Here is a 16,973-nt window from a genome sequence, read left to right on the forward strand (position 1 = left end):
AAAATATTTGCTGAATCATGTCATCGGAACAAAGCAGGCGGAAAACGAGTTTGAATGTGCCATGCATTGTGTTGACGATTTTTCGTGCGCGTCTGTAAATTTTAAAACATCTGGAGTTGGAAAAGGTTTGTGCGAACTCAACAATTTAACACTTCCAGGGACAAATGACGTGGATGAAAGTATTCTTAACCCAGAGTTCGTCCATCTTCACATCGTCAGAGAGGTAAAAAAAGAGCAAATAATTAGTTTCTCGTGTTTGTCGACGGATTGTCAGAAAAACTCTGAACAAGCATGTAACTACCTTAGGTATAGCGGATGGTACCAAACTACCGGTTAATTTGCATGTGTCTTTGTTCAGTTCAATTCATGCATGCTAAACACCGTTGATTTCTCTCGGAAAATGTAGACTTTTCAAAGTTACTAGTGTAAGATAATCGTTCCATGTCCATATTTTCATATTAGTATAAAGATGTATTTCACTATAATTATACAAAGGCGTACGGAGGCTTCTATTCCTTGGGGGTAGACTATGAAAACACGCAGTATATTGATTCTTGTGATATATAGCTACATGCCTACCTCCAAGAATAAATCCCGCAATGAATAAAACAGTTAAGTGATGCCACCATGGAAACCAAATTGGCCCCTATATAATTATAAGCTTTACAAGATGCTCTATATCGGGTCGTCATTTTTTTATTTATAGACAGAATCGAATCCTGTTCAATCAATTGTCGAGTCTCACACAACACAAAAATCAGGTAAACCGAATTACAGAAGAGTGTAGGGAAAATCATATCTAGGGAAAACCGGAAAAGCGATCTCTATGCATGTCAGTGGCGAAAAATGCTATATGCAAAGAAACTTCGTGTTGTCAGTAGACATCACCGATTTCCAATGAATTAAAGTCCCGCTTGAAAAATTACTACAATATTAATTATTACTAAAACATGATTCACTTCTATATGCAGTTCAAAAATTGATTGGGTGTAGCAAAAATTCGTCGCATATGTCATGTTTATGCGCATGACACAAGCCAGTCTCTAATCATGCAATTATTTTAAATTATTTAAGTAAATAGCAGACATAAATAGAGATTATAATGAGAGACTGAGCTTACTTGTTTTGAGGCGGGAGAGGTAGAGAATAAAGAAAGTCAGCCTTCATCATGCACGATGACGAATTTATATAACATTTTCTGACACACATTTTTCAAGTCTGTAACCGTAGACTAATTTGGGCGACATGTCCCATATTATATGGTATTTATAGACCATTTTACAATATTAATTTTACAATATTTTTTGATAATTTTACCTCCTTGCAGGAGATTTTGATATAGTTCTGAAGAACGTTCAAAACTTTACTTTGCACGACGAGGATGTACCAGAATTGTCCAATTTTACACTTATGTTTTGGATCAACATTAGTTCGAAAACAGACACAATGACAATCTTATCCTATGTTGTCAGCGAAAATACCAAAGAATTTCGGCTGAAGATTTGGAGAGAAAGGATTATCCTAAAGTTTCATTCATCGAAAAAGTATGATATATTTTCGTTTTAATGAATGAAGAAATTTGTATAGCAAAAGACACAACAGAGGCCGAGTGCTCAATGAGTTGATTACTTTATTGTTCTATTTCGCGGAAAATGAAATTTTTCAATGTCCTAGTTTTCATTTGTAGGTTGTAATTTACTTGGGAGAATTCTCTTCCTATACTTGACCTTTTCAGGGTCTTTCTTGTTCCACCAATCAATGACGGCTATTGGCATCACGTGGGAGTATCGTGGTCTCTTGGAAAATACGCTATTTTTCTTGACGGTACATTGGTTTACAGTGGAAATGATCTCGGCTCGAGTTTACCGTTGAAAGCTGGAGGTGTCTTCGTCGTAGGACTGAAACTAAAAAGCACAAATGGGACTCCCAAGCATTCATTCTCTGGAAAACTGAGTCAACTAAATGTATGGAGTGAGTTTTTATCTACTGCTGCTGATGTCGAAAAGAAATTTACAAACCAAAGTTGCTTAAATATTGAATTTGGAGATGTCATAAACTGGAGTTCTCTTAAGGACAGATATGGTGATATGGTCGTCAAGGAACAGCCAAGTTCGTGTAAGCCACTTCGAAAAAGTAAGTGCTGATTACCAGTTCTGACAGACCTAGTGAAATGAAACCATTATGGAATTATTTCCCTTTTCAAAAGTTGTTGAACTTTAAAATTCACGTCATCGTAAAGAAAAATTTATAACTGATCTTTTTCAGACCCAGTGTATGACATTGTTATAACACAATCACAGGACGTCCATACCTTAAAATGGGAAGAAACTCAACGAATTGACGCTTTCACAATTGCAACGTGGATAAAATACGAGAAGACGCTAATGGATCTGGACACAGAACCTCTCAATCACAGATATGTTCATTACACAAACGCTTCAGGAACCCCCTTGCTTTTATTTTACCTTACTGCGGAAAATCTCACCTTGGAAATATATGGCGTTCAGAAAAGGCAAAAGATTTTATTATAAAATATAGCTTTCAAAAGGAATGTTGTGCAAATCTGTTTTGAGACTTTTCCTGATGAGAGCTTGATGAACGTTCAAACCTGCATCTGAAAACATTTTGGAAATGACGAAAACTAATTAGTATAACTCATGGCTTTCCAAAAAGAAACGTGCTATCAAATATCATGCAGTTAACCTAGCTATTTTTTACCCGGTTGAAATAACATGAGAGAGGTTACGGTGCCAGTACTAACTAATGTTCAAACTTTTCAGAGAAGCAAGAATACCAATCTTTTGGAATGAAGAACCAGCATATTGGCACCATATTTCTACAACATGGTCGAGTAGTACAGGCCACTGGAAAATATATCTGGATGGTTCCTTGGTCTCTATCATGCATGATGTGGCTTCCAATATTACCATTCCTGCAGGAGGACAACTTTGCTTGCAATTCAGTAAGAGGCATAAATTCTGGTTCAAAATTTGTACGCTGCACTTGAACTCTTCATTTTTTTTCTTCGAGACTTTATTGATTTTTTTGCGCCTTTTTAGGATACATGCTCTATAAAAATTGAAAAATATTAATATAATTATTTACCTGCAAATGACCTTGTTTCCATGTTAACTTGTTAAGAGCATGTGAGAGAAAGGTAAATAGCATAATCTTAGGATCATTAACTAAGTGATTATTATTACATAATGAGTACAATACTTAGGGATGACCATGAGTATAACAAAAATGAGGCTATTTGCACAGTAAAAATGGATCAGAGAAAAGATCTACTATCATCGAATTTTAGGTGGATACATGCACAATATCTCTCAAAGCACAATATCTCTCATATTAACTTGTTAATAGCATGTCACAGAAAAACAAATATCATAATCTTAAGCTCTTCAGTTAACAGAGTTATTATTATACCATAATCATTACCATACTTAGCGATGACCATTCGTAAACAAAAACGAGGCTATTTGCATGGGTAAAATGGATAGTGGTATAAGGTCAGTCATTATGGGATTTCAGGTGGATACATGCACAATATCTCTCAAAGTAGACTCAATATTTGGAACTATGAAATTGATGGACATGCTTTATCGTTAATGGCAAACAAAGGACCATTGTTTGAAAACGGTAATATCTTCGCGTGGTATGGAATAAAGTCAAAGGTTAAAGAAGATGTTTACTTCAAAGAGACACCGGATGATTTACACAATTCTCGTAAGTATGACATGGTCTAGAACCATTCAGTTTTATATTAATCTTACAACTGTAATTGATTAAAGAGACCATTCATCTTGACAGAGTATTTTGACAGTCATATAAAACAACAAAAACTCCCTAAATAATAGACTTTTTAAAAATAATTTCTACGTTTCGACTATATTTACCATAGTAAAAGTTTTTTATTCTTCATCTAATTCGATATAGTTTAATCGATACGTAAAAATTAAATTTTTCAAAATGTTTACTTTTTACGAAATTTCTTCTGTTCTTATTTTGGTAATCTTAGTAATCTTATTTTATATTTTGGTAATCTTTTGTAATCTTAATTATCTTATAAAAAGCACTTAAAAAGTTTAATTTGAAGATTTCAATACCTAGCATTAAGTTGACCAAATTTTGTTTCGAACTGAAGGCCCCAGTTGATCTTATCACACAAATACAACATTCAAACGTTTTCCTGTATGGATACTCTAGCATGCATTTTTTAATTCCTGACAACTGAGAAAGTATTTAGTAAAAATTGTTTTGGATATTTTTTGTATTCGGTTTCATTTTCGCTTAATTCTGTCGATAATTAACCTTGTCAGCTGACGCTTTGTGATTGTTTTCTCTCGCCAGGAGCAGATTCTGTGTATCAGATGAGTTTTCCTGAAGCTTCGGTGAAAAACTATGTCAAAATAGATAAGGTCGTTAACTACACTTTAACGGAAGTTTCCTCCTGTTTTTGGGCGAAATTTTTGAAAACCGAATGTGCCATATTCGCCTACTCAACTCTGAAGTATGCAGTTGAAATTCAAGCTTATTTGTATGATTCCTTGGTGTTGGACTTTGAAGTTAAGAACATTTATTCAAATAGCGGGTTAATTAGTATATACTAAGTAATTTTGGCGTCCCAGTCCACACTTAGAATAATGAACTCAAGTTAAAGTTGTGGTGCTGTAAATTTTTCGATGTCAGACAAATCTTGCTTAGGCTCACCCCGCAAGGAAGAATATTTATTGAACACGTGACCAGGAAAAGGGGCGATAACTGCATGATTGACCTTTTAGCTCCTTTTACCACTAAGTTTATTTTTCTCATCACTTAGAGTTTTTCCTGCATACATTTGTAAGACAACAGCACAGGGACTCCATTGACTATTTTTACACATTTTAGACCCAAGATTTCTGCCTATGACTCGTGGCATTTTTATTGCCTCCAGTGGAGAAGCTTTGATGGTTTAATGGAGATTTATCAAGATGGGGAAAAGAAAGGAACAAAATACAGAGCAAAAAATCACATCATACATTCCAACGGCGTCATTTTACTTGGTCAGGAATTGGATTCCTATGGCGGAGGTTTTGAAAGTCGTCAAGCGTTCAAAGGGAGCCTTTCAGGGTTGAATCTCTGGAGTCAATTCTTGACCACCAATATTATTCAGGGAATGGCTTCCGGAATCTTGAATGTTAATGGAAATCTTCTTCAATGGAGAGATTTCAGAGATCATGTTTTTGGTGACGTAGTTATACAGAATGAATCTGAGGCAGAAATTCCAGGTATGTTATGATAATTAGATTCCTTTTTTTCACATTGCCAAAATTTTTCGAGAGAGGTCATAAACTCAAACGAATGAGTTTATACTCATTCGTCCCGACGGATAATCCTTCCCTGTAGTATAAATTGACCTAATATAAATTTTGGGAGGAAGTTTTTTAATTCCACGAGAGGACCTGAGTTAACAGACGACAAACTACGTATAGACGAACTATGTGGGAGAATATGGTAAACCAAACAGAATCGCGATTTTAGAAAGTGCACCGGTATTAGGAAATTATTTATGTAATAAAAAGTGTGCACAAGAGCCGTTTTATGATGAATTTTCGTAGTTCGTCCCAACCTCCTATTAATAGTAACAAACGGATGATGCATGACGTCAAGATGAACTAATTCAAAATTACTTCGTTTATAATAAGACTATACTGCAGATTCTATACATACGAACTGTATGCGGATAATTCGTGTTGACAGATGCAGTAGCGTACGAGACACGATTATTGGGGTCGCCGAGGCGGCGCCACGGGGAGGACTGGGGGGGACATGTCCCCCCCAGTCAACCTCTAAATCAATTTTCCAATTCGTTCATAACCGATGAGAAATATGGGGGGGGGGGGGCAATGTTGTGGTTTTATTTATATATTAGCAATATTTTATACGAAACAAAAGACAAAATTGTTTAAATTGTTTATGTAGATCATATCTTATTTACTTACATATAACGTGAATTCAATACAGTTTTAAAAGTTTTGTGAAAGTTTTAACTCATTCTTGACTCTTTGTAGAAAGCTGATCATCTTATTTTTAGGCTTAAGTGGCATAGGTTTTCAGAAAAAAAGACTTCCCAAAACGCAGGAAAACGCATTTAAGAGACTCTAGATTTCAAAATTTTCCGGGGGAGCATGCCCCCGGACCCCCCTAGTTTTCTCCCGCCTTAGGCGGTCGAAAAGTCCCCCCCACGCTTGGGCGGCTGGCGCCGCCCCTGGCCGGTCGCGAGTAGAGACCAAAAATAACTCAAGTTTACGCTCGTGCGTGGCGAACTTATTTCTCATCAAATTTTCTGAAATTCCTGTATTTGTAAACAAAAAAAATAACCTTCATTCCATAAAATTAAAATTCATTTTAACAAGTTATTCATGCTTGCGCAAGCCATTCAAAATTAGGTTTTTGTGGTTTTTACAAAACCTCTTGCCTGTTTTTCGAGGTTAAATTTCCTGATTGTTTTTTGGTCATACGTTGAGCAGACGATACGAAATAAAGTATACCCATAGTCATGCTTGCACGATTCTATGCGATGTTTTGATAACTTTATAGTTTACTAAATATTTCAAAATTGTCTTCTTTTTTCTGATACATCCTGTCATAGAATTAAAAGACGAACTGCATGTGTTTCGCTTGTACAGTTGTGTTGATCCATGCAGACGACTATAGCATAAATCAGGCCAATGACAATTGCTTTGGTAATTATAGGCCTATAGGGTGATCATGGGCTTTTTATCAACGGCATGAATTGCGACAAGAATATTTTCGTTTTGTTGTAACTTGCCACAGATTGTCAAACTTGCAATTTACGTTGTTGTCTGGAAGAGAAAAGTTTAATTTAATGTTTCAGAATATCGAGTACAGAATCTCCGAGATGAATGGTGTGAAAGAAACATCTCTAAAGCGTTTACTTATGCAAGATTTATCCGTGGCCGGGACACGGATGGCTACAGGTGGAGATGTGTTCAGGCAGCGGCCATGTTGGATGAGAATATGTGTTACGATATCACTAAGAATTCATCCTTGTACCATACCAAGGACACGAAGAAAGAACTTTTGGGAATGAATTGAAAAACATTTCACTCCTGTCACATCGTTATTATTGCATGCATCGTTAAACTAAAATAGAAAACATAGGTTAAATATTTCACTAAGGCCTATGTTAGACGTCGCATTTTAGTCGTGTCGAATGCAATTCAAACAATAGATAATGAGATGATAAACCTCATTACATTTCATCAGTATCATCCCATTATCTATTGTTTGAAATGCACTCGACGCGACTAAAATGTGACGTCTAACACAGGCCTACTTTGAGTAAGAAACATGCAACTTACAACGCCAGTTAAGCCACTAGTCTATATAAATTATACGTACTATATAACATATAGCTGGTAACGTAGTATTTTAGATATACGTCAGTACACATTGTTGAGACTATTCAGACTATCAATAGTTGTTTGATTTTATTGTGTTCTCTATAAACCAGAAACCACCCAAACAATTCATTTACTTTTCAGATTCAGCTACAGTATATACCTTAATCGCTGTAGAAATATGTCGCTGGTATAGAATAATAGCACAGCGTTTATTCAGCATGCATGCATGTAAAGTGTAAACAGTAAACAGTGCCAGCAAGTGGATCAACTTTAAACAGTACATTCTGTAAACACACTTTATCATATTTACATCAAATTAAGTTCAGCAATGGCCTAAAATAAACAAGAAAACCTTTCGACGTTTCGATCCAAGGATCCTGATCAAAAACAACAATATTAAAATTTGCCAGCACTTTACTATTTAACAAAATAATAACATTGAACTGTTTTCTGTTCAGTTGAAGATACACTCTATTACGTCATTTGTGTAAAGAACAAAAAAAGGCCACGATCCACCGATATACCAGTACTTTGGGTTTATGGTTAGTATAATGGCTTTTATAGAAGAAAAATTAGTACGCCAGTTCGATGTTAAATAACGGCCCTCAACCGGTGTCCAGTATAGCGTAGCGTTCCAGCCTGACGATTTGTCCGCAACTGTGTTAATAGTCTGTTAATTTTTTTATTTGAAAGAAATTAAAATACCTTTGGCTTTGTCTTTTTGACCCCTGGAGGAAAAGATTTCTTTTGTATTTCTGCTTTTGCTTATTTCACTCGTGTAAACCATGATTAAAAGGCTTGCATAATTTAGTAAGTTTTCATCCGGCGAGAAACTATATGCAAACGAAACGTAGCGAAATACCAGGACTGAATCTGCTTATTTATTCGTGTATTTGAGCAATGTGTTCCAGATGGTTGCAGTTGAAAGCTCTGGAACAAAAGTAAAATGTCGCTTCGCACGAAAAATATCACGAGTGGAAAACCGGCTTTAAGCCGGCTTAAGTCATTGAAACACATTTCTGTTCATCAAACATCATAAATATATTTCTCTCGTAAATTGATCTAAAAGATAATTATCATTCGGTTAAAATGTTAAGTGCATATTATCGTCGGCATGTTGTTTCAACAATAAACATCAAGAAATGTGGTTCAACACCAGCTGCCTAAAACGAAGACATGGCTACAAGAAAATTTCTCAACGTTTTCAACTTAGAATCCTTCTTGTTTTAAGGAATTAGTCACACTAACGCCTTAAAAATATGAAATATCAACCAATTATTTATACATATTATATAACTTTTCCAATATTAAGATTTGCAAAAATTAAATTTAATGATCAGAATTAATAATTATTAGGCCTACAGTATGTTATAGGCTAAGTTACATTTTATACAACGCGATGCGATTTAAGTGATTTTTCAGTTTTCAAAAGCAACGACGTTTTATCGTGTTCTGATATTCTTAGTACGTACGGAAAGAGAGCACATTTTAGCATGTCTAGGGTTCATGCATAGCTTTAAGAGTTGAATTATAAAAATTGAAAATTCGCGTCGTGTTGGCAAATCGCATCCAGTGTGCGTGGGCCTTTAATATATAATATATTCTCGGGTTGTATTTGAAAAGGAAGCATCAGTAGATGCCGCCGCGTGTTAACGAGCCTCGGGAAACGATAGTTTGAATTCGACCTATAATCAGATCAGTGGCGCTATACTCAATATTTAAAGTGATTCAAAATTCGTATTAACAAAATATTTCAAAAATTCGAGATAACAAGTTTCTATAAACCGTTTTCTAAAAAGCTCGCATAATTTTCTCAGGTCATGTGTGAATATGTTTGGTCTGAATGGATGCGCTTGAAGTCAGTGAAAGACCTTTTCTTCACTCACTAAATTCACCTATAGAAGACTTTTATATTTTTGATATCCCCCAAAAGCGTTCATATAAGTGAATGCTATCGTGTTGTGTAAACCATATAAACATCATTAAATGCTGATTATGCTGTTTCTGCCTAAAACGTAGACGTAGTTGGAGAAACTCTCGATGTTTTGACTTTAGAACCTTTCGTAGCCAATTATATACCAATAATAAATTCTCCTATAAAAGGCTATATTCTAAAAGACACGCAAACGTTAATTTTAATATCAGTGTTGATAATTGTCTTTTCGTCTATGAAAGACCTCCTAGTCCGAACAAGGTTGTGACTTATATGGTTTTCTAGTGAAATGGTTTGGGCCGCGATACTTTGTAAGCCCATGCAACAATCAGCACCTGCTGTCGCGTGTAAACAGGCTCGTTAAACAGCAGTTTAAAAGAGGTGTAGCTCAGTATATCGTCAGACGCAATGGCTGTCTTACTTGTCATTTTTGCTCTAATTTTATTCTTAAATACATCCCAGCCAGGTGAATGTCTAAACACCAGGCAGACCTTGTTTCACAAAATTGAACAAAAGTATTTGCTGAATCATGTGATCAGGCGGAAGCAGGCGGAAAACGAGTTTGAATGTGTCATGCATTGCCTCGACGATTTTTCGTGCGTGTCTGTAAATTTTAAAACATCTGGAGTTGGAAAAGGTCTGTGCGAACTCAACAATTTAACACTTCTAGCGACAAATGATGTTGATGACAGTATTCTTAACCCAGAGTTCGTCCATCTTCACATCGTCAGAGAGGTAAGAAAAAGCAAATAATTAGTTTCTCGTGTACGTCGACGGATTGTCAGAAAAACTCTGAACAAACATGTAACTATAGTGGATGGTACGGAACTACTAGTGAATTTGCATGTGTCTTTGTTCAGTTCGGTTCATGCTTAACACTGTTGATTTTTCTCAGAAAATGTAGACTTTTCAAAAATATTAGTGTAAGATAATCGTTCGATGTGCATATTTTCATGTTAGTAAAGAGAAGTATTTCACTATATACACAGGCCTATGGAGGCTTCTATTTCTGCGGGGTAGCCGGCTAGACTATGAAAACATGCAGAAGATTAATTCTTGCGATATATTGCTACATGCATACCTTCAAGTATAAATCCTTTCATGAATAAAACAGTTAAAGTGATGCCACCAGGGAAACAAAATTGATCCCTATATGTGAGCTCTACAAGTTGCTCTATATCATGTCGTCATTTTTTTTATTTATAGGAAAAATCGAATTACGTTCAACCAATGGTCGAGTCGCACACAAATAAAAAATCAGGTAAACGGAATTATAGAAGAGTGTATGGAAATCATATATAGAAGTGAGAGTGTAGGGAAAGCCGGAAAAGCGATATCTATGTCAGTGGCAAAAAATGCTATATGGGAACTTCATGTTGCAAGTAGACATCAACGATTTCCAATAAATTAAAGTCCCGCTTTGAAAAATACTACAATATTAATTATTACTAAAACATGATTCACTTCTATATGCAGTTCAAAAATTGATTGGGTATGACAAAACCTCTGGTTGGCTCTTATCGAGACCGAGAGGCCTTATAATATAAGCAAAAACCGTAGAATAATGTCTTTTTCATGCGCATGACACAAGTCAGTCCCAAATCATGCAATTATTTTAAATTATTTAAGTAAATAGCAGAAATATAAATAGAGATTATAAGGAGAGACTGAGTTTACTTGTTTTGACGGGGAGAGGTTGAGAATAAAGCAAGTTAGTCTTCATCATGCACGATGACGAATATAACATTTTCTGACCCACATTTTTCAAGTCTGTAACGGTAGACTAATTTGGGCGACATGTCCCATATTATATGGTGCTTATGGACCATTTTACAATATTAATTTTACAATATTTTCTGATAATTTTACCTCCTTGCAGGAGATTTTGATATAGTTCTAAAGAACGTTCAAAACTTTACTTTGCATGACGAGGATGTACCAGAATTGTTCAATTTTACTTTAGATCAACATTATTTCGGAAGCAGACACAATGACAATCTTATCCTATGTTGTCGGCGAAAATAACGAAGGATTTTCGCTGAAGACTTGGAGAGAAAGGATTATCCTGAAGTTCCAATCATCGAACAATTATGAAATATTTTGGTTTTAATGAATGGAGAAATTTGTAGAGCAAAAAAGACACAAAGACAGAGGTCGAGTGATAAATGAGTTGATTACTTTATTTTTCTAGGCCCATTGTATAGTTTTAGCACATGTTGTCACGCGTTCTGACAATTTCATGTCAATAAGATTGACATCCATTCGATTGCTTGAGATGGGCAGTTGATCATGATCTTCAAGTTTCTCGGAAAATGAATTTTTTCCATTTCCTAGTTTTTGTAGGTTGTAATTTACTTGGGAGAATTCTCTCCTTACACTTGACCTTTTCAGGGACTTTCTTGTTCCACCAATCAATGACGGCCATTGGCATCACGTGGGAGTATCGTGGTCTCTTGGAAAATACGCTTTTTTTCTTGACATTACATTTGTTTACAGTGGAAATGATCTCGGCTCGAGTTCACCGTTGAAAGCTGGAGGTGTCTTCGTCCTAGGACCTAAACTAAAAAGCACAAATGGGACTTCCAACCATCCATTCTCTGGAAAACTGAGTCAGCTAAATGTATGGAGTGAGTTTATATCTACTACAGACGATGTCGAGAAGAAATTTATAAGCCAAAGTTGCTTGAATATTGAATTTGGAAATGTCATAAACTGGAGTTCTCTTAAGAATATGTACAGCGATATGGTCGTCAAGGCACAACCAAGTTCATGTAAGCCACTTCGAAAAAGTAAGCGCTTATTACTAGTTATGACAGACCTAGTGAAATTCAACTTCCATGGAATCATTTCCCTTTTCAAAAGTTGTCGAGCTCTGAAATTCACCTGGAAAAGAAGAAAAATTAATTAACTGATCTTTTTCAGACTAAAGTATGACATTGTTATAACACAATCACAAGACATCCATACCTTAAAATTGGGAGAAATTCAACGAATCGAAGCTTTCACAATTACAACGTGGATAAAATACGAGAATACGCCAGCGGATCTGGACACAGAACCTCTGAATCACAAATATATTGCATACACAAACCCCTCAGGAACCCCCTTGCTTTTATTTTACCTTACCGCGGAAAATCTCACCTTGAAAATAAATGGGGTTCAGAAAAGGCAAAAGATTTTGTTATAAAATATAGCTTTCAAAGGGAATGTTGGTCGAATCTGTTGTGAACATTTTCCCGATGAGAGCTTGACAAACTTTCGAGCCTGCATCTGAAAACATATTCGAAATGACGAATAGCCACTGAATTAGCAACCTTAGTATAACTCATAGCTCTCCGAAAAGAAATGTGCTATCAAATGTTATGCCGTTAAACTAGCTATTTTTTACCCGCATGAAATAACATGGCGATTCAGGAGAGTATACTTACTAGTCTACAACCTATCTTTAAAAACACGAAAAAAACTGCTTTATTGTAGTAGTGCATGCACATGATGCACGTGTTCTCCACTAATAAACAAACTAGAAATTGAATGTTACATCGAAAACCACTCAAAGGTATTACGTTACCAGTACTAACTAATGTTCAAATTTTTCAGAGAAGCAAGAATACCAATCTTTTGGAATGAAGAACCAGCATATTGGCACCATATTGCTACTACATGGTCGAGCAGTACAGGCCACTGGAAGATATATCTGGATGGTTCCTTGGTCTCTATCATGCATGATGTGGCTTCAAATATTGCCATTCCTGCAGGAGGACAACTTTCCTTGCAGTTAGGTAAGAGGCATAAATTTTAGCCCAAAATTCGCAACTGCACTTAAACTTTCTCACATTCTTCGTTTTCGAATTGAATATCCTTAGTATATTCAAAATCCTACTATATGTGCTAAAAACAGGGTGTGGAGAAATCTTTTGAATTTCCATGCAAGTTTGAATGGTATAAATTTTAAAAATTAACTCCAAGGACTAGAAATCCGGACCAGGTTGTTCGATTGTATATATAGGATTTTGAACTTCACTGGCAAAGGTGGGAACTTCATCTAAGGAGGAGAGACAATTATAGCTATCCTTATACAAATCAACGTGCTATAATTTATGGATGTGATTAGCCAATTTATTAATAGACTTACTGCGTTTTTTTCTTGCGTCTCGGACTTTTTAGGATATGCGCCCTATAAAGATTGAAAATCATTAGTATAATTATTTACCGGCAAATGACCTTGTTTCCATGCATGTTAACTTGTTAAAAGCATGTCACAGAAAAACAAAGATCATAATCTTAAGCTCTTCAGTTAACATAGTTATTATTATAACATAATTATTACCATACTTAGCGATGACCATGCGTAAACAAAAACGAGGCTATTTGCATGGGTAAAATCGATGGTGGTATAAGGTCAGTCATTATGGGATTTCAGGTAGATACATGCACAATATCTCTCAAAGTAGACTCAATATTTGGAACTATGAAATTGATGGACATGCTTTATCGTTAATGGCAAACAAAGGACCATTGTTTGAAAACGGTAATATCTTCGCGTGGTATGGAATAAATTCAAAGATTAAAGGAGAGGCTTACTTCAAAGAGACACCGGGTGATTTACACAACTCTAGTAAGTATGACACTGCATGGAGAACAGTGAAACTGAATTTTTCGTCCCTAGAATTTTTCGTCTAGAAGCATTCAGCTTTATTACTGACTATAATTTATATACAGACCAATCATCTTGATGAACTAACTCGCGTTGCATGATTACGGGAACTAGAATTGGCACTGCGGAGTATTTTGCCAATGATATAAAAGAACAGAAACTCCGTAAATAATAAACATTTTTATACTTCATGAATAAACATATAAGTACTAGTTAAAATAAGAGCGGCCGATCTGTATTGGTTTTTACAATGACGAGTGCGTATATTTTACGTGCCTGCATGTGAAATTAAGCTTATTTAATATACAATCTTCGTGCATTTGCCTAAATCTACTCACGCGATTGGTCAAAATCAATCACGTGGTTTCTTGTTGCCTGGCAACAGATCATGGGAATCATAGTTTAACCCATGAAAATCATGGTTTATTAAAAAATGACAACCTGCGGCGAAGCTTAGAATTTGAATGCAGCAATCAATGAACTCAGATTGCATATGTTCGTGTTTTGTTCACAAATAAACCCACTTGCCGACCATACAATGAACTCGAAACTTCAATATTAAAATTTATCGTTCGTTGTATGGTCAGCACGTGCGTCTATTTGTGAACAAAACACTAAACACTCACAACAGTCTCTAACCCTTAAATATATAATGCATATATTATTATTTATTTAAAAATAATTCACAGTCAACTCTGCATTGGCTAATAGCCATGTGTGAAATCGTGATGTACAACGTGTGACGTCATAACGTGTGATAGGACTTTTTCTTGCACGTTACTACGTCATAACGTGTGATAATCGTATACCACATTTGACATCCCACCAATGGCGAAGATATCAACCATGGCTAATTTTAAGAATTTTTTATCACAGCACATATCATCACAACAGTATAGTAGAGAGGGGGACATGATAAACTGAATGGCCCTAACTGGAAATTGGTTATTTAAAAATGGGGAATTGTAGGGGTTTGGAAAACCTTTTTCAAAGAATTTTCTGTGTTTTTGAGTCGCTTGATTTGAACTTGATTTCCAGCATTTTAGGGGACAATTACTGACGGATTCATCTCAGCAGAGTGAGGTCGGTTGAGAAAATACCATTTATCACAGCACACTGCTCATTTTATCACTGTATATTTTACTTTTATCACTGCACAAATTGGTTATCACTACACACTGAAATTAGGTATGACATCAACGTCCCAAAGGGGCGGGAATGCGAAATCGACACAAATTGAAGCGAATTTTTCGCATGATATGAAAGTCAGTTTTCACATGATATAAAGAACTATCGGTTTTCACATGATATGAAGAATTATCAAGCCTTACTTTGTCATTATCAGCCTCAGCCTTCGGCTTCGGTGTGATAATTCTTCATATCATCATGTTCCACCTCGTTCAATAATTTTTGATTAGGGCATGTGTGTAACAAAGTTATAAATACTAATTAAGATTAGTTGTATCAAAGTTAATATATTCATAAGACCTGCATGGAGAATTACACATGTATTCATTTGAACATAAAACTGACTCATTAATTATTCACGAATTTCACAATAAACATTTTATAAACATTTATTAAAATAATAAACATTTTATTATTTGACATTTAATAAAATAATAAACATTTTTATAATTATTTCTACGTTTTGACCTAACTATAGACTATGTACCGTTATATTTTTTTTTATTTTTACTCCAGATGATTCCGAAACGTAGAAATTAAAATTTTCAAAATGTTTACTTTCTACAAAATTTCTTCTTTTTTATATTTTGGTAATCTTTGATATACACTCTTCAACTTTCTTACGTCTTATTTAACTGATTGCTATCTTAATTATCTTATAATAAGCACTTAAAAAGCTTAATTTGAAGATTTCAATACATTGCATTAATTTTACCAAATTTCGAACAAAAGGTCCCAGTTGATCGCGTCACAAAATTTACATTCCAATCTTTTAATGTACGGATACTCTAGTCTGTAGCGTGCATTTTCTTTTTGCTGACGAATGAAAAAGTAGAACTGTTTAGTGAAAATTCTTTTGTGCGTTTGGATAATCTTTTTCCCGGTTCCATTTTCTACTCATGCTATCGATAATTAACTTGTCATCTCAGGGGCAAAGGAACCGGGGAGGGGGCATATTTTTGAAAGGACGAAAGGTGCCCTTTTTGTGATGAAAAATGCTTTTTTGGAGAAGCTATAATGAGCTATGAATACTATATCAAAATCAAAGATGCCCTTTTTGTTTTTGCGTATGCCCATCTATACGTGCCCCTGTGCCAGGCCGTCAGCTCGTCTCAGCTGATGCATTGTTATTGTTTTCTCTCGCCAGGAGCAGAGTCGGTGTATCAGATGAGTTTTCCTGAAGCCTCAGTGAAAAACTATGTCAAAATAAACGACGTCGTTAACTACAATTTATCGGAAGTCTCCGCCTGTTTTTGGGCGAAATTTTTCCAAACCAATTTTGCCATATTTGCCTACTCAAGTCGGAAGTATACGATTGAAATCCAAGCTTATTTGTATAAGTCCTTCGTCTTGGACCTTCAAGTAAAGAAAGACGTTTGGGAAAATAACGGGTTTGTCTATATTAAGTAGTTTTGGCGGTCCAAACTGAAAATAACAAGTTCAAGTTAAAGTTACGGTGCAGTAAACACTCCGACGTCAGACAAATCTTGCTTAGGTTCCCCTCCCTTTAACTGTAAGAATATTTTTTAAACAAAGGGAAAAGGTTTTGATAACTGCATGATTGAACTTTTTTTCTTACCACTAAATTTATTTTTCTCATCAATAAAAGTTTTTCCTGCATAAATTTGTAAGACACCGGCGTGAGGACTAAGGAATGAGTTTTTTACACCTTATAGACCTAAGATCTCTGCCTATAACTCGTGGCATTTTTATGGCCTGCAGTGGAGAAACTTTGATGGTTTAGTCGAGGTTTATCAGGATGGGAAAAAAATGGGAACAAAATACAGAG

General features: G+C 35.4%; 1 protein-coding gene across 1 annotated transcript; it reads left to right on the forward strand.

The window, feature by feature from the left end:
• Positions 1 to 1,446: 1,446 nt before the first annotated feature.
• On the forward strand, positions 1,447 to 2,144 carry LOC114521056 (neuronal pentraxin-2-like). The gene is made up of 2 exons (XM_028541443.1): positions 1,447 to 1,544; positions 1,736 to 2,144. The coding sequence occupies exons 1-2, from the start codon at positions 1,447 to 1,449 to the stop codon at positions 2,142 to 2,144; spliced, it is 507 nt and encodes a 168-aa protein (XP_028397244.1).
• The last annotated feature ends 14,829 nt before the right edge of the window (positions 2,145 to 16,973 follow it).

The sequence above is a fragment of the Dendronephthya gigantea genome, unplaced genomic scaffold, assembly GCF_004324835.1.
Source record: "Dendronephthya gigantea isolate DGI-Jeju-01 unplaced genomic scaffold, DenGig_1.0 000019F, whole genome shotgun sequence".
NCBI classification, from domain to species: domain Eukaryota; kingdom Metazoa; phylum Cnidaria; class Anthozoa; order Malacalcyonacea; family Nephtheidae; genus Dendronephthya; species Dendronephthya gigantea.

Excerpts from the sequence above, each read along its gene's own strand:
- LOC114521056 (XM_028541443.1), top strand. The coding sequence starts at position 1,447 with ATGACAATCTTATCCTATGTTGTCAGCGAAAATACCAAAGAATTTCGG. Across the intron at positions 1,545-1,735 it reads AAGTTTCATTCATCGAAAAA|GGTCTTTCTTGTTCCACCAA; the intron begins GTATGATATATT and ends TGACCTTTTCAG.